The sequence below is a fragment of the Somniosus microcephalus genome, chromosome 1, assembly GCF_052327205.1.
Source record: "Somniosus microcephalus isolate GS21.2 chromosome 1, FLI_Smic_1.0, whole genome shotgun sequence".
NCBI lineage: Eukaryota > Metazoa > Chordata > Chondrichthyes > Squaliformes > Somniosidae > Somniosus > Somniosus microcephalus.
Genome location: NC_140987.1, coordinates 438,954,136 through 438,976,547, shown reverse-complemented (window position 1 = coordinate 438,976,547; position 22,412 = coordinate 438,954,136). Strand labels below are relative to the sequence as shown.

Genomic DNA, 22,412 nt, shown 5'->3' with positions numbered 1-22,412 from the left:
GAAGTTATTCCCGGTGTCCTGGCCAATATTTATCCCTCAATCAACATCACTAAAACTAAAACAGATTATCTGGTCACGATCACATTGCTGTTTGTAGGAGCTTGCTGGACGCAATTGGCTGCCGCGTTTCCTACATTACAAGAGTGACTACACTCCAAAAGTAATTCACTGGCTGTAAAGCGCTTTGGGACGTCATGAGGTTGTGAAAATCTTTGTTTTTAGTGAATGCCCCTCCTCCCCCTGCTTCATCATCAGTCCTCATGCTCCTGCATTCTTGAATTCGGTTTCTAATCTCCAATTTGCCTGGCTACATCTTGCCCTACTCACGACACGCCCATCCCCCGCTTCCTTCCAAAGCCTCTTTATAACCTCCACCTTTGCCCACATCTCCTCTAATTCTTCTCAACTCCAGCTCAGCGTACGACTCCCCTGGCGAGGGGCCTTGGGCTGTTTTGCGATATTACAGGTGCTATGAAGGTGCAAGTTGCTTCTACTGTCACCAGCCTTCAGCCAACAGTTTGGTGGATGTAAACTGCCTCGAGTTTCCTCCCCTCTCTATAGCTGGGGACGATCATTTCGCCTATATGAGAAATGACACTGGAACACCAATGGCCATGCCCCCCACCCCTCGCCACCCTCATACGGTTGCCTCACAGCGCCAGGGACCCGGGTTCAAATCCGGCCTCGGGTGACTGTCTGTGTAGAGTTTGCACATTCTCCCCGTGTTTGCGTGAGTTTCCTCCGGGTGCTCCGGTTTCCTCCCACAGTCCAAAGATGTGCGGGTTAGGTTGATTGGCCATGATAAAAATTGGCCCTTAGTGTTAGGGGGGGATTAAATATGTGGGGTTACGGGGATAGGGCTTGGGTGGGATGGCTGTCGGTGTAGGGACCGGGTGCTAGGGTTTGGATGATCAGCCATGATCTCGTTGAATGGTGGAGCAGGCTCGAAGGGCCGAATGGCCTACTCCTGCTCCTAGTTTCTATGTTTCTATACAGCACTGCTGTTTAACCTAATTTCCTCCATTTTTATGGTGATCATCGGTCTCCATTTTGAACACACCCTGGTACTGACAGGGCACGACCACAGGCAATTCTTCATAACCTCAGCCTTGGAGCATGGCAATTACATATCCTTCCGCTTAAACTCGCTCAGGGAACGGGGAAAGGCTCTGTTTTGCATTAGTGTGTCAAATGTGCTATAACATTCAAGCCACGAAAAGAAAGCAGTGGCGATAAAAGGTTTAAAGCTGAAAGCAGAACTTCCATTTTTATTCAGTCTAATTCAAGATGCGACTGGTACAGGCTGTATTGTTGACCAGAAACTATTAGTCATTCTCCCCCCCTCTCTCTCTCCATAGCAGCCACTCAAAATAAATAAAGTCCGAGAAGCACGAAGAGGCCCGTGTGCATTTAAAACAAATTTCGGCCTGATCTACTGATGCATGTGGGCCCGAACTCTTGGGAGGCTTTTTATTTTTTATTTATTTTCCACCCACATCTGTAAGCTGCTGTCGCTTCTGACTGCCACTTACAGGCGAGCAAGAGCGGCTCTTTTTGTTGCTGTGGCGGCCAAGTTCAAGTGGAGGCGCACTTGGAACAAGGGTTGCCAACTCCGATTGGCCATATCGCTGGACCTCCCACCTCCAGCCGCCAACCACCCCCGGTCAAACGGCCTTTCTTTCCCCAACTCCAATATATTTGATAACTAATAAACAAAAGTATTCAACACATTTTTATTTAATGCCCCTGTGATTTTTCTCCCGGGTTACTTGCAGCAATGTCCAAGGAGATTAATCTCCAATTCACGGAGACTCCAGGGCAATGCTGGAGGGTTGGCAACCCAACTTGGAACAGCGGGACGGTGAGGTACCTCAGGAATCAGCATTTCCCTTTTACTGATGGGCAGCTGAACCCGCTAGCGACAAACAGATGGAAAGAATTTAAATATTTTCCCCCTTCAAGTTGTTTCTGTTCAAGACCCAGCAGCTTTGAAACATGAAGCAGAAAGTGTAAATCATTATTGAATATCCATCTTGGGTGGTGAGGTGTGGGGGCTGGTGGAGCAGAAAGTGACGGGGCCCTGCTGTAGCTCTCAATGTTCAAGTAATATTGTGTATGGGTAAAGAGAATATAGTGTGGTGGTTAAAGTCAATCGCAGCAGGTTGATGTGGTCAAGGTTTCGAGGTCCCACCATTGCAGATAACTTGCCTCTTAAATTACTAGGTTGGTAAGCCTCCGTTTATGTTTCTCGTGTGAATGCAAAGACGATTCTTAATGCACCTATTTAAAAAAACAGCTTGCATTTATAAAGCGCCTTTACCGTAGTAAAAATTCCAAAGGCGCTTCACAGGAACGTAATCAGACACCGAGCTCATAAGGAGATAATTAGGACAGGTGATCAAAGTAGGTTTTAAGGAGGGCCTTAAAGGATTAGCGAAAAGTGGAAGGGGGCGGAGAGGTTTGGGGCCTCGGCAGCTGAAGGCACGGCCGCCAATGGCGGAGCGATGAAAATCGGGGGATGCTCAAGGAGGCCAGAATTGGAGGAACGCAGTTCTCGGAAGGTTGTAGGGCTGGAGGAGGTTGCAGAGATTGGGAGGGGGCAAACCCCAATGTGTATGGGGAGACTTGCCCGAGAAGCTCACCTGAAACCCAGTGAAAGGGTCTGAGCTGGCTAAGATGGCGAGTCCGTGTTTACGTGCGCACTGTTACCAGCAGGAACATCCGTGAAAGGAAACCCAGACGAGGTGGTCGATTTAGTCCAAGTGGGTTTTTTTTTAAGCTGTTGAATTGGCAGGTTAGTAAGTGCTTGTTGGAAAATACCACAATATAACCCCACTTCAATAATACACACGCACAGCTAATGGAATAGGGAAGGGGATTGAAAATAACAAATAAAAATGTTTAACGCCACATTTCTCACTAAATCCTGTAGCTTTGCAGCGGAGCACTGTGATTTAGTCAGCTGAGTGCTGGACCTGGGAGTAGTAAATCGTCGGTTTCAATACCAGCAGCATTCACTCATCCTTCGCGGCTGGCTAGGATGAGCACTACATGTTGGAATGTGGGAAGGGGCGGCAGGGGGAGGAGGCGGGGAAGAGCAGGAGAGTGTGTGTGCACGGTTTGCCAAACGGTCACAACAAGTACGGTCTTCGGAAACTCCCAGCCATCTGCAATACAAATGGAAATCAGCAGCACCTTGTGCTAACCATCTGGTGGTGAGGAGTCTCTAACTCTCTCTTTCTCATTGCAAATATAATCTTTCTGTGACAAAGAAAAAGAAATTCTAAAACAAAACTAACCAGTGGGAGTAATTAAAATGAAAACCTTGCTTTTGGGCCCAGGTGACAAATAAAATCTCATCCGACTCGCTTAGGATTTTCTTGTAACATCGTTCACACTCACTAAATTTTGCTACAACTATATATATTGGATATATTTCAAGTGAGATTACCCATCATGGAAGATCCAACTGATAAAGCTCCTTCAGTATCTTAAAACACTGAAGTATTTTTGATCACTTTTTCTGTACCTTAGTCTGTTCCTGGTTAATATAGAGCACTGCCTTTCTTGTTTAAAAATCTATATTCCACCCCCCCCCCCCCAATTAAGGTTCTGACAGGTAATAAAATATAACGCAGAAAGGAAAATGTTAATCAGCTACAGATTAGATAACTGCCTGCCATTGAGCCCTGTGAGCACGGGAATGACAGTGCTGTGTACATTTACGTCGGGTTTTCAGCTCCTGTTCCTCAAGGGGCTGCTACTATTGTTGAGATAACAAAATAAACACAAGAAATGTATTTTTGTCCACAATTAATTAGTCGACTGACATATGGATGCCTGAAAAAAAGTAGCCAAAAACCAGCTAGGCCGGAGGACTAAAATGTGGCACTTTTATGATGGTAATGTGAATATTTAATGAAGTGCAGCCATATTTTTCACACACTTTACTTGCTCTCGTGAATTGTAATAGTAAATTACCAATTGATTATACAAAATAATTACTAGCTTGTAGCAATTTTACAATAATTATTACTCTGGGGTCAGCTACCTTCACCATTTCATCCAAACAGCTTGTGATTCATTTTTCCAATGAAGAGGAGCTTTAGTCTTTGACCTTTACCCTTCTGGATCCCACCCCTGAAATCAAACACTGACCGACTCAGAGTCATACGCACATGCACGCACACACGCGTAAACACAGACACACACACACACACACACACACACAATGAATGGCTTCTTAGTACAGTAACACTGCACCTGCTTGTACTAAGAAATACAGCACGAATATGGTCAAGAATTCAGGCCATGCACCACACTCCACATCGTCCTGTCTGGTGTGGGGGGGGGGGGGAGAGAATGTCAGCTGTAACCGAGCATTAGTACTTTGGAATCATTTAATGGCTACACACCAATTAGCTCAGCTCACTGACCCGCTGTCCCGATCCATCACATTAATACAGCCTGGTGCCTGTCTTCCTTCGACTGTCTGGTGCCTAGGATACAGGAAGGACCTGTCTCACTGCCCACTCCATCTCGCACAACAGCCCAGCCCAGCCACAACCTCCACAGGAAGATTTTTTTTTTTTTTGGCTAGGTCAGTTGTTGCGTGAACAGCGTCAGGTCCGGACTCCACCACCCTTCCTCAGCAAGCCAAAATGGAGAATTAACAGAGATGTGACAATAGTATTTGTTCAATACAGCCAGTTATCTGCAGGGCCTTGATAGGTGCATTTAAGGGGAAGCTAGACAGGTACACGAGGGAGAATAGAAAGATGATGTGATAGGGTCAGATGAAGCGCGGTGAGAGGAGGCTCGTATGGATCATAAACGTCGGCATAGACCAGTTGGGCCGAATGGCCTCTTTCTGAGCTGTAAATTCGATGTCAGCCAGTGGACTGTGTTTTCTGTAATTTATCATCTTTCACTGGCTCGATTCCTGTACAACGGACAGGCCCCATTTTTACACTGAAAAGGTTGAAGGGCTGATCGGAATTGAAAAAAGTTACTGTGCTAAAAGATGGGGGATCCCCTTCATTCCGATTACTCTACAGCTGTGTTACTGGCACCTACATCGACCTGCTCATGTGAACTGCCTTTAATCAGATTCTCTTCATGTAAATGAGGGATCCCACAAACCTCACAGCCGCCACCACCACCACTTATAACATTGCATATGGGTAAACATATGTGCTTCAGAAGAAATCAGGTAAACATGCTATGCATATGCATAAGCCTTCGATCATAAAAAGAGGTTTAGCGACTGTACATATTACATAGATTTCACAGCACAGAAACAGGCCATTCAGCCCAACTGGTCCATGCCAGTGTTTACGCTCCACACGAGCCTCCTCCCACCCCTTTTCATCTAACCCCATCATCATAGCCTTCTATTCCGTTCTCCCATGCGTTTATCCAGCTTACCCTTAAATGCAGGCCACGCACCTCCTCTGAAAGTAGGAAGTACCAAGAAGGATTCCGCAACGAGCCCCAAATCCCAGGAATCTAGCTAATATTCAAGAAGGAGTTAGATATATTTCTTAAGGCTAAAGGGATCAAGGGATATGGGGAGAAAGCAGGGACAGGGTACTGAATTTGGATGATCAGCCATGATCTCATTAAATGGTGGAGCAGGTTCGAGTCATCGAATGGCCTACTCCTGCTCCTATCGTCTATGTCTATGTCTATGTCCAGCTGCTGGTGGTGCAGTTTTCACTAATTCCACTTGAAGAATGAGTAAAGTAGGGCGTTCTGAATGGCAAAGAGCCACTGTCAGAGCCAGCAGCGGTGCACAGTCCCACTCAGCCACACAACAGCCTCTCCTTGTTCTGCACCAGAGCTGCAGTTGTAAAGCGAGAATGAGCATATCACAAATGGGTCTTTAAAAAAAAGTGTATGAAAAAAATACATTGAACAAACACAATCTAATCCTCAGCTTCCCTTCAGGGCAGGAGGCTCCCCAGTGTTCCCAACCCTACATTAAAATGCACACCTTCATTATTGGCTTAAAAGCCACGACTGTGGGTTCCGAATACTTTCATAAGTTCGCAGTGTCTTTTTGACACTCTGGAGTCTGTAAATCTGCCAAATCGAATGGCAAAAGGTGCGACTTTAAAAATCTGGCATTCCATTGAAATAAATAAGGAGTAGGGCTCTGGTGACATTAGATTTATTTTTTGCTGCACTAAAATATAAACTACAACTGTCACAGGCTTTGGACTCCCTGTGGTGAAAGACACAGGACAGTTGTTTCGATTTTTGCATTATTGTACCAAACATATTACTATATACTCGTTAACCCTTCATGTAGGGATATTATTGCAAGATATAAATTGAAGGTGCACAATAGAAGTACCGTACAAGTTACATTTATACAGCACCTTTAACAAAGTAAAATGTCCCAAGGTGCTTCACAGGAGCGATTAAAAAATAAAATTAAAAATTACAGATCCAGGAGACATTAGGACAGGTGCCTAAAAGGTTGGTCAAACGGGGAGGTTTTAAGGAGCATTTTAAAGGAGAGGCGCAGAGATTTAGGGAGGGAATTCCAGAGCCGAGGGCCCAGGCAGCTGAAGGCACGGCCGCCAACAGTGGAGCGAAAGAAGTCGGTGGTGCACAAGAGGCCAGAATTGGAGGAGCGCGAAGTTCTTGGAGGATGGTGGGGCTGGAGGAGGTTACCGCGGTAGGGAGAGGGCGAGGCAGCGAAGGGATTTGAACACAAGGATGAGAATTTCAAACTTGGTGGTGGTGGTGAACCGGGAGTCAATGTCCGTCAGCGAGCACAGGGGTGATGGGTGAACGGGACTTGGCGAGAGTTAGGATACGGGCAGCAGAGTCCTGGCTGAACTCAAGTGAATGGAGGGTGGAAGTTGGGAGGCCGGCCAAGAGAGCGTTGGAACAGTCGAATCTGGAGGTAACAAAGGCATGGATGAGGGTTTCAGCAGCAGATGGGCTGAGGCAAGGGCAGAGATGGGTGATGTTACGGAGGTGGAAGTAGGCGGTCTTGGTGATGGAGAGGAGACGGGGTCAGAAGCTCAGCTCGGCGTCAAATAGGACGCCGAGGTTACGAACGGTCTGGTTCAATCCGAGACAGTGGCCAGAGGAACAATATGCCATGGAATGGAGGGGTTGTGGGTTCAATATTAGAGTCCGCAGAGTTCCTGATCGGAGCTGCTTCTCTGTGTGGGGGGGGGGGGGGCGGAACCTGGCCTCGGCATTGGGGAACAAGGAGGATCAAAAATAAGGGCACAGCCACACTGCTGTCGAGCAGTCAGCTGAAAAGGACGATCAACTGAGGCCTAGAAGCAGGCTTCTCATCAACCTCCTCAGCCACAGTGCTTAACCCTGTAGGACGTGGACAGGGAGAAAGAGAGGGCAATGGAAACATTTTGTACCCTCAGAAAACCCCCCCACACACACACAAAATGGGGAGCAGCAACACTTGTATTTTCATCAGTGAAGGCAACACAACCCAGGAACCAAGGTTGACACATTTATGAGGAGGTTCGCAATCACTCCCACTGGAATCTGTCGAACTAGTTAGACGTCACATGGACAAAGTATTAAAAGATGCTATTAATGGGGCATAATTGTGCCATAGCATTTTGATTTAAAATTACTGATACAAAAGAGAAACACATACTAACTGCTCCTCCCCCCACACACACTCCCCACATTCTTCCAATATCAACTGATGAATCACCCCATGCAGAAGACAAATTTGAAGAAAAAAAAGTTTTCCAACTGCACAATGAAGTTAAATCCACTTCAATGGAATCCTTGCCTCCACTGTTGTTTTGAGCAGGGCTCTCTCCTTTCAGGGAAGGAATGCTTTATGTAAAGCGGTGCCATGAAACTGCTCTTTCCACTCAAGCCACGACGATCACGGCGCAAGATGTCTTGTAAAACTTGACAGGGGGAAAAAGCCTTCCCGAGCAAGCCCAACTTGCTAAAAACCCGCTGGGTAGCGGCTTTCCTTCAGGGCCCACAAAAGGCTGGCGCCATGTTCCTTTAGCAGAAAACTGCACGCTGAAAACACCAGGGGTGCCGAGGACATATTTATTCAGATTCCTGCAGCTTCGGGAGGGTGTAATTAGCAACAACAACAACAAAAAAAACACCCCCAGAAGGAATCCAAACCACAATTGTGTCATTTCATTCAGGGGGACTCGTCACAAATCAATTGCAAACGTTTAACCTTGCTATTATTATTATTTTGTCCCGTTTTTCCCATTCCGGTGCAAAAAAAAACATTTACCCCACTCTGCTCCCCCCAAAAAAAAACCTTTGGCCAGAGAGCTCGGCGGCTGCATTCCGATTTGGTCTGCATTGCTGCGCTCAGTGCATCTGCCAATTATGTGCAGTCTAGAATCCTGGAACTCTTGCTCACTCAGAGAAACACAAAGGAGCTTCTATGCGAATGTTGCACAGCTGCGGAGGCCATCCATTACTGCTTTACAGTGAGCGCCGACTCCTAGCCACAAGGGAGCAAGATCCTTCACTGGCAATGAGAAAGGAGGGACTGGGTAATTCCAGTTTGAAATATTCTGGGGAGGGGAGGAGAGGGGGGGCGGGGGGGGGGGGGTGGAATCGCAGCAGTGAATTGTGCTGCAGTTAAGAACATAAGAAATAAGAGCAGGAGTAGGCCATACAGCCCCTCCAGCCTGCTCCGCCATTCAATAAGATCATGGCTGATTTTCGACCTCAACTCCACTTTGCCCGCTGGATCTCCATATCCCTTGATTCCCCTAGAGTCCAAAAATCTATATCTCAGCCTTGAATATACTCAAAGACTCAGCATCCACAGTCCTCTGGGGCAGAGAATTCCAAAGATTCGCAACCCTCTGAGTGAAGAAACGACTCCTTATCCTGAGACTGTGACCCCTAGTTCTAGACTCTCCAGCCAGGGGAAACAACCTCTCAGCATCTACCCTGTCAATCCCCCTCAGAATCTTGTATGTTTCAATGAGATCACCTCTCATTCTTCTAAACTCCAGAGAGTATGGACCCAGTTTACAGTGCTTGGACTCAATGCTCTACCTGTGATCAGGCATGAATGGTTCCACCCCCCACCCCGGGCCAGGCAGCCCCTTTCTGTGTTTGCACAGCTTTGGATGTCCAGGTTAGTTCTTTCCCAAATCCAAGGACCAGGCTCTGAATGGGCTGGTCTGAATGGGCAGGGGGTGGAAAAGTCACAGCTGTCAACATCTGGGAAATATTGAAGGAGCGAGATTCATCATCGGCATCAGCAAGACAAATCGTAAAGCCATTTAAACACGTGCTTGTTTTATCTGTGATGGTGCATCAAGCTAGGCACCACTTAAAAACAAAGTGAATGACTCGCCAACTGAAAATTATTTGCCAGACCTGCACACTTGGTCAGAAATATTGATTTAGGAAACAATTTTTTTTTTTCCAATCGCACAACACTGGATTCGGCACTTCTGGCATTGCTCAATGAGGAACAGAAGAAGCAGCACACGAGGATCAATATAAAACCACTGCCTCTTTCAAATGGGTAAATCAAGCTATGGCAACATTGCCTGCTTAAAGGCAGATATAATGACCATTGCTAAATGACTTGGCATCAAGGTTTTAATATGTTAAGCCCAGTTATTGTTCCTTCACACATCACTCATGAGTCAGGTACAGTGAAAGCTCTGGAGACGTTTTGGAAGACATCACAAGGAATGCAAGCAGAGGGCTTTTGAGTTTAACCCCCCTGGTCCAGGATTGTATCTTGGGGTGCAGCTAATGTAGTTTTGTTTTACACTTAATAAAAGCAGGAAGGGGGGAATTTTTTTTTTTTTTTTTTAAACCAGAAAGCAAAATCTGCGTTTTGCTTATGCGGTTGGAAAGGACAATTGCAACACACTGCACGTCAGTGGGACACACTCTATCCCCTGTATATGTTCCTGTACAGTAACAGAATCCACTGCACTATGCACCATCCCACCTCTGTGCCTTCTGAGCTGCAATTAGCCTTTACCAGTTGCAGCAAAGCTACTGCCTCCAGGCACCGCTTCCACCCCCCACCCTCCAACATGCCCCCAGTGTCCCAGGGGATGCCAGGAATTGACAAACGTGCCCCAAGCATGGGACAGAAAGGTTCTGCTAACACAATAGATGTTGCTTTCTTAGAGAATCAAAATTCTGCATTTGAGAATGAAAGACAAAGTTCCAACGTGGTTTAGGAGAAAAGGTTTTGCAAACTAATCCAGCTCAAACGCAGAGTGTGCAAAATGAGTTTCCATTCCATTAAAAAAAGGTAACCGCATATCATTCAATGGAAATACAATTTGACTAAAATAGTTTACTGGCATTGCACCTACAGTTTCCGTATCAATCAGGAGGCTGAAAAGTGTTTAACTACAATTGCAGGCCTATTCCAGATTTCTCCCCTAAAAGGAACCTTCTATTAATGAAAGTCCTGTGGGGCTTGTGGCGAAATCCTATACTCCCACTGAACAATACTGAGAGCTTTACCCTCACACATATACCCATGTTTCTAGTCAATCTTTAATGGCAGCACGATTGTGCAGAATCATCTAGAACTGATTTGAGATTTTTTTTCAAAAAAACATTTGAATACCAAATAAATATTGAGAACGGCACAGTTGAATGTGTTTGGCGATTAAGCAATCGATGATGCCGTCGTGTCAAAGCAAAATAAATAAGAATGAAAAGCGTACCATGTATTTTGAGGAAGTGCGAGTTTTATAAAGCCAGTGTTCATTGTCTCGGCAGGAAGAAACAAACTTCACATTGTAAGGGCCACGGTGGAGGAAGTCATTCTGAAACCCTAAGGTTCGACAAGGGCTTATTATCATAACAATTCTATTGCTTTGCCTGCTAAAAATGGAGCCTTCTTTCACTGACTTCTAGTAAACCGACTAAAAAGTACAGCCCTGTCCATTTACTAGATGAAAATTAGATCATACCACATGTCTCAGTGAGGTGAAGCCAGGCCATTAAAAGCTGGAGTGATTGATATTTAAACTCTGATTCATCCTCAGCATTCTGGGTACACAAAGGTCCTACACAGCCTTATGAAACTGTGTCTGTTTTGCATCCTATTCACAAACTGAGGTTTCATGAGCAAGAGCAAGTTCCTGTTTACAGTAACTACAATTTCCCCACCCACTTGCTCAGAATTTCTCTAAAAAGCCCAGCTCCAGTTCTGAGTCTTCCTCCCATCAGCTGTAGAATGACTCTGGGAAATTGAAAGTGAACTTTGCACTTTTTCCAAAGAAACTTATTTTAATTCCAAGGCTTTTAGATTGTGTTAGCAAAAAAAAAAAAAGCTGTTTATTCCAATTTGCTTGTAGATAGCTCCTGGCCTTTTGAGAGACACTTTCCATATACAACACCATTTTCTTCAGTCAAATATGCAGTTCAACTGAGTAATTTTCAGTTGCTTAAAAAAAATGCAACCGAAATGGAAAAACTTTTGATCCACATATTTTTGAGAGCTTGCCAGCTTGTATCTCATTTCACTTTGATGTGGCTTTGACTTGCTACAGGTTAATCACACACGTCACTGGAGTAAGAATGTTGTCTTGCTGGAATATTTCTGAGACTTGTCCTGCGAAGATCAAACCTCAGCTGCTAACCAAGGATTCTGTTACAAGTGTCTAAAATTGCAATTCTTGTTTTGGTTGTTTTTTTTTAAAGTATACATAAAATTGCATTTGACTATTTCTTTAGCAAAAGCTACTACACATTTTCAATCCACTCAAGCATGGGGAACTGATATTACACACAGCCTTCTTCCACTACCCTCCCCCCTAAGCTAAATCAGGTTTCCCAGGCAGTGTGTGACACAGGGGTGGATACAATAGGTTCGCTGGCATGTGCAGTACTCTACTCAAATCTGAATGATGGGGAGGCCAGCTGAAAGGACCGAATTAAGGGTTTGCAAAGTCTTTTTTGGTCGTGGAAAATGTGACTTCTTGCGGAACACTTAAAAATAAAAGTTCATATTTGAAAGGAATTCCCCCCCCCCTCCCCAAATCACCTTTCTGTCTTCCTACTGGTAATCTTTCTGCTCTGTCAACAGTCTCTTCACTGTTGCTACTTCCCACATCTATCAGAGAGAGAGCGCAAGTGAGAGAGAGAGAGAGAGTGAGTTTGAAAAAAGAGAGAAAATAAAAGGAGAAAAGTAGAGAGAAAAAGAGAATGTGAGAAAAGAGGGGGGAAAAGAGAGAAAGAAAAAAAGATATGGATGAATGAACTGAAAATTTAACAGCTTTCAGCATCATGACTGTTCTGTGGCTCAGTCAGCAGGAGGCAGCGCAACATAGAAGAAGGTAGGGGGATTGGCAATTCACTCACCCGCTCCCCCCCTCCCCCCACTGGATACCCCACAAGACAGCTTGGCCGAGAACCGCTGAATCTTACTGCACATCAAGCTGGCAGGTCACAGTGTCAGCCGCCATCAATACTCTAACTGGCTGATCTACTGCTGCAAAACAACCGGCTCCAATCATTACTTACCCAGTCGGTAAAGAGTAGCTTTTTTGATATATAGTATCCCACGACACCAGCAGTTTAGAATAAACTAATGTCAGAATGCGTGACATTCTCCAGTTTTACCAGGATTTGAAACTGTTGCTTTGTGGGGCGTTTTTCTGTTGAGGGGGGCGGGATATTATTCTTTAAGCAGAACAGAGCATTTTTAATGAATACTAAAACAAAGCTTAAATTATCCTTTGGAGAATGGATAAATTCAAGGCTATTACTTAAGTCAAAGTTATCCCATTCTGCTGAGTGGCAGTCCTTTTAATATAAATACATAGGATGTAAGTACAGTGCCTTGGGGCAGTACTGCTATAGATGAAAACCAACCAAATGACCACTAAGCAAGTCACTGCTAACACCAGTGAGAAAACAAGAAGCCAAACCTCTAGCTCATTGCTCTGAGACAGCACTGATTCATCATCCTTTATTCGCCTATTCAAAGGCACTCAATTAGCTGCAGGGGCTACTGCTGTAGTTCAGAAGCTGCGTACGCCCTCAAAAGCTCACAGTCTGGCATCATCATTGTCACAGCCCTTTGAAATCAAATCCAGCTTTTTTTTGGCTCTCTCCCTGTCTCGGTCTGTCTTCCCCTCCATGTCTCTCTCTTTCCCTCCCTCCCTCTCGTCCCCCCCCTCCCTCTCCCCGTCTCTCTCCGTCTGTCTGTCTTCCCCTCCATGTCTCTCTCTCTCCCTGCCTGCCCCGCTCCCTCCCTGTCTCTCCCTCCCTCCCTTCCTATCCCTCTCTGCCCCTGCCTCTCCCTTCCTACCCACCCCCGTCTCTCCCTCCCTCTCCCCGTCTCAGTCTGTCTGTCTTCCCCTCCATGTCTGTCTCTCTCCCTCCCTTCCTATCCCCCTCCTTCTCTCTCTCCCTGCCTCTCCCTTCCTACCCCCCTCCCTGTCTGTCTCTCTCGCTCTCTATCCAACATTTTTGTGGCAAGGTTTACGCGATAGTTCAAATGTCCCAACAGCCCATTATAAAAATCAAGACGGGAGGGGGAGGGGTTAGAATTCCATTTTAATTCGAACATCCTCGACATGGTTAGACATTCCTTAAAAGTCTAAAAGGAAGCAAGAATATTTTGAACATAAGCTCACTAGTTCTATACTGCCAGACAACAGAGGTCTTTGCGGCTAAAAAAAAAAGTTCTTTAGTTACCTCATCGAAATGGTACACTTGCTTTTTAAACGTGTAGGGTGAAACCCAGAGGCCAACCACTGTTGGGACTATTCTGGTCGCACGCATGATGAAAAAAAACACTTATACAAGCATATTTTTGTTGAAATAAAAATACTCATCTTTCCATTCACAGAACTAACAAGAACACACACACAAAAAGTTTCAGGGCCCATACAACAGCTGCTGGCTGTGTTTTCACTGCCTGCTACAGAGATCGGATTTCATGCCGTTTTTGTTCCCACTCCAGCTGGCTACCTTCCACATACCTTCGCCCACAAAACTCTGCCTCGCCGTGAACTTTGACCTCTCTGCTGGTCTGCTTGGGTCATGCCCAGAAAAAGCAGCCTTGCTGCTCAAGCACCGAGGACAAGGAGGAAAACGGCCATTGCTCAACACCCATTCCCTGTACAACCCACAAGCTTGGGACCTGCATTCCATACCCGAATACTATTTTGCCATTTCAAACATTGTGGCTTACAGGAGATTGCACTTAATCTGTGGTACAAAGGTTATTAGCTGATTTTTGTGATAGTGGCGATGTGTCGAGATTAGTTGGAGAGCAGAGGGTGTGGCCATAATTTATTCCTATTTTTTGTAATATTGGACATTTATGAAAGCAGCCTTCTGGCCGAGTCAGGTGGTAGAAAAAAAAGGCACATTTATATATAGTGCCTTTCACGACCTCAGGGCATCTCAAAGTGCTTTACAGCCAATTAAGTACTTCTGAAGTAATGTAGGAAACAAGGCAGTCAATTTGCACACAGCAAACTCCCACAAACAGACATGTGGTAATGACCAGATAGGAACAGGAGTAGGCCATTTAGCCCCTCGAGCCTGTTCCACCATTTAATTAGATCATAACTGATTTGTATCTTAATTCCATCTACCCGCCTTGGTTCTGTAACCCTTAATACCCTCGCCTAACAAATATCTATCAATCTCAGTTTTGAAACTTTCAGTTGGCCCACAGTCTCAACAGCTTTTTGAGGGAAGAGAGTTCCAGATTTCCATGACCCTTTGTGTGAAGAAATGCTCCCTGACATCACCCCTGAACAGCCTAGCTCTAATTTTAAGGTTATACCCTCTTGTTCTGGACTCCCCACCAGAGGAAATAGTTTCTATCTAGCTATCCTGTCAACCCCTTTGATTATCTTAAACACCTCAAGTAGATCACCCCCTAATCTTCTATACTCGAAGGAATACAAGCCTAGTCCATGCAGCCTGTCCCCATAATTTAACCCTTTTAGTCCTGGTGATGTTGTTTGAGGAATAAATATTGGCCAGGACACCGGAGAGAATTCCCCTACTCTTCTTCGAAATAGTGGCATGGAATCTTGTAGGTCCACCCAAGAGGGAAGATGGGGGCCTCGTTTTTAAAGTCTCATCCGAAAGGCGGCACCTCCGACAGTGCAGCACTCCCTCAGTACTGCACTGGAGTGTCAGCCTGGATTATGTTTGCAAGTCTCTGGAGTGGGGCTCAAACCCACAACCTTCTGTCTCAGAGACGAGAGTGCCACCCACTGAGCCCTGGCTGCTCGCGGGGGACACAAGGTCTGGTTCCCATCTAGACCAAAACTTTGTTACGATCAGTGTCGGCAGTTCTAAGCCAGCCTGCTAAGCAGAAAGTCTCAGGACACCACAGTGCTCCTCAATAGGCAAGTGTTTGTGAATTTCAAAAAAAAACACAACAGCCTATTTTGTCTGGCACATTTCAAGCAACACTGTCTGCCGGGCAATTAAAGGGCTACTGTCCTCAAGACGCCGAGATTTGCAAGTCAGAAATTCCCAACTGGGACAGTGGTACGGTTATTGCTACAGGATTTTATCATCACACTGAAGAACTGTTTAAGCACATCAGAAAGAACATTGTGTTATCACTTTAAGATGCTCTAAGCCATTATCATATTCACTTCACTTCAACTTCACCTCAATGGAATCAATTCTTTAAAAACAGCAAAACTGATCACAGAGCAAACCAGTGCCTGGACTGCCCTGATCTCCAGCTAAAAAGAGTCTTAATGGAGATAAGTGGTCTTGTGGGGCAGAGGGAGGCAGTGCCACATTAGGTGATGAGGTTGGCAAAAAAAAAGAATTCACTAAAAAGTGTACGCTGGCACCAAGAAACTTTTTTTTATCCATTTAATAAAAATTGATTGGTTTGCTATTTAAATGGAGCATAATCATCAGGAACTCCTAGCTCACAAGTGGTAAAACCACTTGCTTTGTTATCTAGAGATGGTTCACAACAAAATTCACACCTTATGGCTGCTGGATTACAATGAAAGTTCTCTCCCCGCCATATGACTTGCAAGCCAGAAATTCCTGTCAGAAACAGTGGAATTAAAGTCTCCAGCAAACACAATTCTTACAACACATACATTTTTGAAAGACATTATTTTCATACAAGGCTTTGCAATGAAGGTTGCATTTTCACGTTGAAATAAACTATACAAAAGGCCTATATTTCTGCAGTTATAGTTTAAAATGGCTACTGTGTATGTGTAGGAATTTCTGTCTTACAAGCCAAATATTCCAGAAGACTATTTGCCATCGATTGGTTAGAGGAGTTACAAACCTGAAATTAATTCACACGTAGCATTTTATTTTTAACGAAATCTTACCGGTGAATGCTGAAGGCTGCCCTGCAGTCTCAGTTGGTGCATTGGTAGCTTGTTTCGAAATTGTAACTGCAGAGGGGTTGGCTGCTGTGTGGACCCAGGCTGCGGAGATTGCTGCACCGCCGAGGTTGGTTGCTGCATGTAATGCACCACAGCAGACTGACTCTGGCCACCAGCCACTTGAGGCATCTTCTGAGCGGGCAGATCGGGGTCAAAATGCGACAGTGGCTTGGTGTTGCTAAACGAAAGCTGCTCCGAAGGCATGGCGTTCTCATTCACGGGACCCTGGCTCAAGCCGGCTTGCTGCTGCACCATCATGGTGATGCGGGTGGGCTGGCTTGGTGGCACTTTATTGTACAGGTAACTTTGCATGGCGCCGGCAGGATTGCTTGAGGGAGGAATGTTGGGCAGCATTGCATTCGGAGGGCTGAACGGCTGCTGATGCAGGGAGGGACTAGGAAGCTTGTCTGGTCGGTAGGGCGGGGAAGGTCCAGAGGAAGGAACTGGGGGCCAGCTTGCTGCCTGGCCCTGCTGTGGGTGCGACTGTTGGGAAACGGAGCGCTGATGCTGGCTAGCTGCTATCTTCTTTAGCTGCTGTGCATGTGACAATTCATGCCAGTTGGCCCCAACTCGGTTGGCACCAGCGCCCGACAACTGGGCCTGGCTCGGAGTTTGATTCTGAGATGCTGAGGACATGGGCAGTGGCATTGGGTTGGGTGGAGCTGATAATGGGTACGATGTACCTGCAGAGGGGGGCCTCCTCTGAGGAGACCCCCCAGGTGCCGGATTGTAATTGGGAGAAAATTCTCGGCTCGGTATGGGGTTCTCCAAGTGAGAAGCTGCTTGAGGAGATGGCTTCCGACTACTGCTCTGATTTGCCTGCACAAGGCCCAGGTTCAGAGGGTCACTCCTGTTGCTCAAAATGTCAAGTTCATTTAGGGGCGGATTTGGCATATTGGTCAATTCCTCCAACAGATCCTCCAAGTCCTGATCCATTGTTTGCATATTGTTAGCTCCTTTGGAGTCATACGAGAACATGTTGTGTCCATCCCCCACACTGGGTTTCATCTCTGCATTGGATGTCACAGCAAATTGCGAGCTAATGTCATTCCCATTTGCTTGGCTGCTACCCAGGAGTCCTGCGTTGGTGCCTGGCGCTACACATCCCAAAGACGGCCCCATGGAGGCAGAAGTCTGCAGAGCCTGGCTGCGGTGACCAATGGGCAGCGAGGAGTTTTGCACATCTGGGCGAAGGACACTGGAGGTGTCGCCCTGACCCATCGGAAGACTGACATCATCAAGACAGATCCTTTTAACCTCGCCCGAGAATGCGCCATCAGAAAGTTCATTGATTTTCTCGTGATTGGCAGGTGAGCCATTGCTTTCCAACTTTCTCTTTATTGATCCTTGCAGCTGAAAAAAAAAGAAAAGGAGGGTGTTGAGGTTAGGTCAGCTTTTGGAGGACAATAAATGTGCAGCACGGTCAAATAGATCCCTCACAGCTCATCCCCAGTACAGATGCAAAAATGATCTAAGAGAGTAACCTGCTGCAAGGATTCATTATTCCTCCTCATTCTCACAGGTTAAATCCTTTATCAGTGCATGTCTATCGCCTCAGTCCAGCAACATACTAAACATTCTACGCAGTAAGGGACCACGGTTTATAAATTCAGTGAACAAATTCAACTAAATAGCACAAGTCCTTGATTTTACGAGGCAAAGTATACGTCTATTAGACAATCTGTACTAGATAATGTGGATACAAAAGGAAAAAAATATTGATGCATACACAGAGCAAGTAATTATTAAAAATGGGTCATATTTAACATAACCTCAAATACAAATTCAATTATTAGCAAGAAACTAGGTCAATACTTTACTGCTAAAATGGATAACAAGGGAAACAGCCTCTAGAAGCTGAACTTTACACAGAATTGTTACTGCATGGAATGTCTTGCCACAGTGTTGTTGAGGCTATCCTATCTTTTAAAAAGGAAGAGTAGATAAATATTTGGAGCAGAGGAAGATACAAGGACAGAGCAGGGCAGCGGGATTAATTTTGGATTGCTCCAACAAGGAGCCAGGACGGACACGATGGACCAAACGGCCTCCATCTGTGCTGTACACCTCTGTGGTTCCGTGTAATCATGAAACAATCAATCAATCACTTTCAGGAATCTTGGGGTTCATTTACACGACCACTATAAAGTCAGTTTGAAGTGGTAGCACGATGCAGCCTGAATCCAGAGTTAAGGCTCAACATGACACTGGAGTGAAGTGGAGTGAGCCTCACTGGGAGGAGGCAATCACGCTTCGAGCCACATCAGCCCTTAACATCCGATTTACACTATGCAAGTTTAGTGTTGGTGCAAAGCTGAAACGGTTTCACACCAATGTCGAGTTTGTAGTGTTAGTATTTTATATCTATGCTTGTGACTGATTACTGTCTGGATAGTCACCCTTTTCTCCCTCGCATCCCAAGTTACCACTGGCATTGGTGAATATAGAATCATAGAATGGTTACAGCACGGAAGGAGGCCATTGGGCCCGTCGAGCCCGTGCCGGCCCTCTGCAAGAGCACTTCAGCTAGTCCCACTCCCCCGCCCTTTCCCCGCAGCCCTGCAATTTCTTTTCCTTCAGGTACTTCTCCAATTCCCTTTATGAAAGCCACGATTGAGTCTGCCTCCACCACCCTCTCAGGCAGTGCATTCCAGATCCTAACCAAACGCTGCGCCTTTGGTTCTTCTGCCAATCGCCTTAAATCTGGTGTCCTCTGATTCCCAACCCTTCCGCCAATGGGAACAGTTTCCCTCTATCTACTCCATCTAGACCCCTCATAAGCATATGAGGGAGAAGGGAATAGAGGGTTATGTTGATAGATTTAGATGAGGAAAGGCAGGCGGAGGCTCGAGTGGAGCATAAACGCCGGCATGGACTGGTTGGGCCGAATGGCCTGTTTCTGTGCCGTATATCCCATGTAATCCTATGTAATTTTGAACACCTCTATCAAATCTCCTCGCAACCTTCTCTGCTCGAAGGAGAACAACCCCAGCTTCTCTAGTCTATCCACGTAACTGAAGTCCCTCATCCCTGGAACCATTCTAGTAATTAAAACAAAAGAAAGGAAACATTCTTACACATTTATATAATAAAGACACAAGCAATTATTTTCCCCTCTGGTCTCTCAGGTGATGGCCCATCCTCAATTAAAAAGGGGACAGGCAGCCGAGATAATTGGCAAAAAATCCAGAGGGGCAAATTAAGTAAAACAAAAAAATTTTACGCAGCGAGTTGTGAGTTGGAATGCACTGTCTGATAGGGCGGTGGAAGCAGATTCAATAGTAACTTTCAAAAGGGAATTAGATAAATACTTGAAAAGGAGAAATTTGCGGGGCTAGGGGAAGAAGAGCAGGGGAGTGGGATTAATTGGATTGCTCTTTCAAAGAGCCGGCACAGACACAATGGGCCGAGTGGCCTCCTTTTGTGCTGTATGATTCTACCTTTAAGATAGAAAAACATGCCAAGGCACTTGAACCAGTTGCTCACTCTCATTACTATTCTAACTGGCCTCTAGAAAGCATGCAAGCAAAACTCTGGTTGCCTCTCACTTGGATCTCTGCCCCCTACTTTGAGAAGCACCTCACCTCTGTTCAGCATCACCCACGGGCAACCTGGCAAAGATTAGAAACCGGGTGTCAGACGGGGAATTGACACGACTACAGATACCATCAATTTGCAGCGCAGAGCACTCTAGCCTGGAGAATATCAGTTTTAATGTTCAGGATTCAGGTTAAATCCAAACCTGCCACAGCAGCGCACCGTACCTTAACTCCAGTTACCAGTATCATCCAAAGAGCCTCCTTGGAACAGAAAACATCCTGCAGGCTGAACCATTTCCAACCACTGCAAGTCCAAACAATTTTTGTTTGTGATCTTAAATGCCAAGGCTCAAAAGTGCCATTTTAAAAATGTTCTAAAAAACAGCATGTAGAAACGCCTTACGCTGTTTTTCTTTCGACCAGGTAGAAACAGGGCAATGATTACACGACTGGGTACTTGCCATTTTAGTGACTTGTAGAAGAGGATACTCCAGGAGGTTTCTGCAATGCATTTGGGTGGCTTTTTCTGGAATCTTACATGAATTAAATGGAATTACAGGAAATTTTCGATTTACCAGCACCTAAATAACCGGAAATCTCGGTTAACCGGCAAAATTCAGGAGTGGGTTCAGGTAACTTTTATTACTTTTTTTTTTTACTCCATTTGTTGCTGTGCAAGGGTGTGGCTGCAGCTGTTGCTAAGCTACAGAGACGCTTGCAACTTGTGCCCATTGTTCTGAAGCTGTTGCTAAGCAACAGGGTTTGTTGCTTTATATGGAGCTCTCAGCTCCATATCTTTTACTATAGCTTTCGGTTATCCGGAATTTTTGATGAACCGGCACCACGTCGGTCCCGTCCGTGCCGGATAAAAAAAAAGTTTCCTGTACTTAGAATGTACAGCACAGAAACAGGCCATTAGTCTGTGCCGCGTTTATGCTCCACACGAGCCTCCTCCCACCCTACTTCATCTCACCCCAGCAGTATATCCTTCATGTACTTATCTAGCTTCTCTTTAAATGCATCTAAGCTATTCGCCTCAACTACTCCTTGTGGTAGCGAGTTCCACATTCTCACCACTCTCTGGGTACAGAAGTTTCTCCCAAATTCCTTATTGGATTTATCAGTGACTATCTTATATTTATGACCAACGTTCCCTGTGCGACCCGCAGCCATTTGCCGGTCCCACACAGCCCAGGATTGGCTTTTCCAATGTTAAATTTCATGCATGCGAGAAACTATAAAAGGGACCGCACACCCCAAAATAATTAGGGGGAACATTGTTTATGTCCCCTAGTTTTGGACTCCCCACAAGCGAAAACATCTTCTCTACATCTACCCTGTCAAACCTCTTCATAATTTTAAGGACCTCTAATAGGTCACCCCTCAGTCTTCTCTTTAGATCAAAGAGCCACAGCTTGTTCAATCTTTCTGATTAGCTATAACTTGTAACAGTTCTGGTATCATTCTTGTAAATCTTTTATGAACATTCTCCAGTGCCTCTATATCCTTTGGGCAATATGGAGACCAGAGCTGTGCGGAGTATATTATGGAAATTTATGTTTATTAAAGACTGTACAAATTTTGTGCTTACATTATTGAACATGATCATTAAATGAGTAGTATTAGGGTGGAGAGGAAAATAACAATTCCTCATTAGGCTAGTCAGTACTAGGATTTAGAAATAGGAGTTATAATAATGCAATAGGCTGTGCACACGAGTACTGGAATTGTGATATTAAAAATAACAAACCAACCAATATAGGCTGTCTTCTGTAACAGCACTCCTGCAGTTAAGAGAGAGTAATGCAGCTTTCTTTTACATTTTGCCTCCACATTTCCCCACCACTCCTGCTTTATCCCCAATGTCACTTGCTGTTCCCAGGCTGAGAGGAGGGCCAACATCCAGGCCTTTCAACAACATTCTGCAACTCGCTGCTCAGAGCTGTGCAAGAATGGCCAGGGGCCACGCCTACTAACTTTCACTTCCTCCCTGTGGGAAAGCACCCTGTACCTCCCTCTGCCCACCTCCCCCACCCCCAGCCAATGCTGAAAACTCGCTGAGGAAAATCCTCATCATGATTTCACAAAATAATTAGGAGGAAGGCCATTCGGTCCATCTTAATTCAGAACAGCCAGGAGAGACCTCAATGTTACCCCCATTGTAGTATCCAATTGTTTCTTAAATGATTCCAGGGTTTGCACCTCCCACTGCTCTATCTAGAATGTTAATCCATTCTTTGAATAAAGAAGAATTTCCTGATATCAATCTTAAAATTATGTTTTATACTAGTTTGCACCCTTTTTATCCCTGGTTTATACTCCGTCAGTTTAGTTTAAAGTTATATTCTGGGTTAACTTTTTCTATATCCTTAATAATCGTATATACCTCCAAAACATCACCTCTCCAATGTCCCCTTTCTTGACTAAAAAAGCCTGTCCTGCAGTCCTTCCTCAGAGCTCAGTCCCTTGATACTGTACTAGGGAATCAGTCTCCTGG

General features: G+C 45.3%; 1 protein-coding gene across 4 annotated transcripts in view; it reads right to left on the bottom strand.

Annotated features, from left to right (window-relative positions):
• The window catches only part of LOC147125331 (mastermind-like protein 2), a 461,240-nt gene that overhangs the window by 60,072 nt on the left and 378,756 nt on the right, over positions 1 to 22,412 (bottom strand). For all 4 annotated transcript variants that reach the window (XM_086001430.1, XM_086001422.1, XM_086001440.1 and 1 more), the window contains exon 2: positions 16,320 to 17,729. In XM_086001430.1, coding sequence (XP_085857556.1) covers positions 16,320 to 17,729 — 1,410 coding nt within the window. The remainder of the gene's footprint in view (positions 1 to 16,319; positions 17,730 to 22,412) is intronic.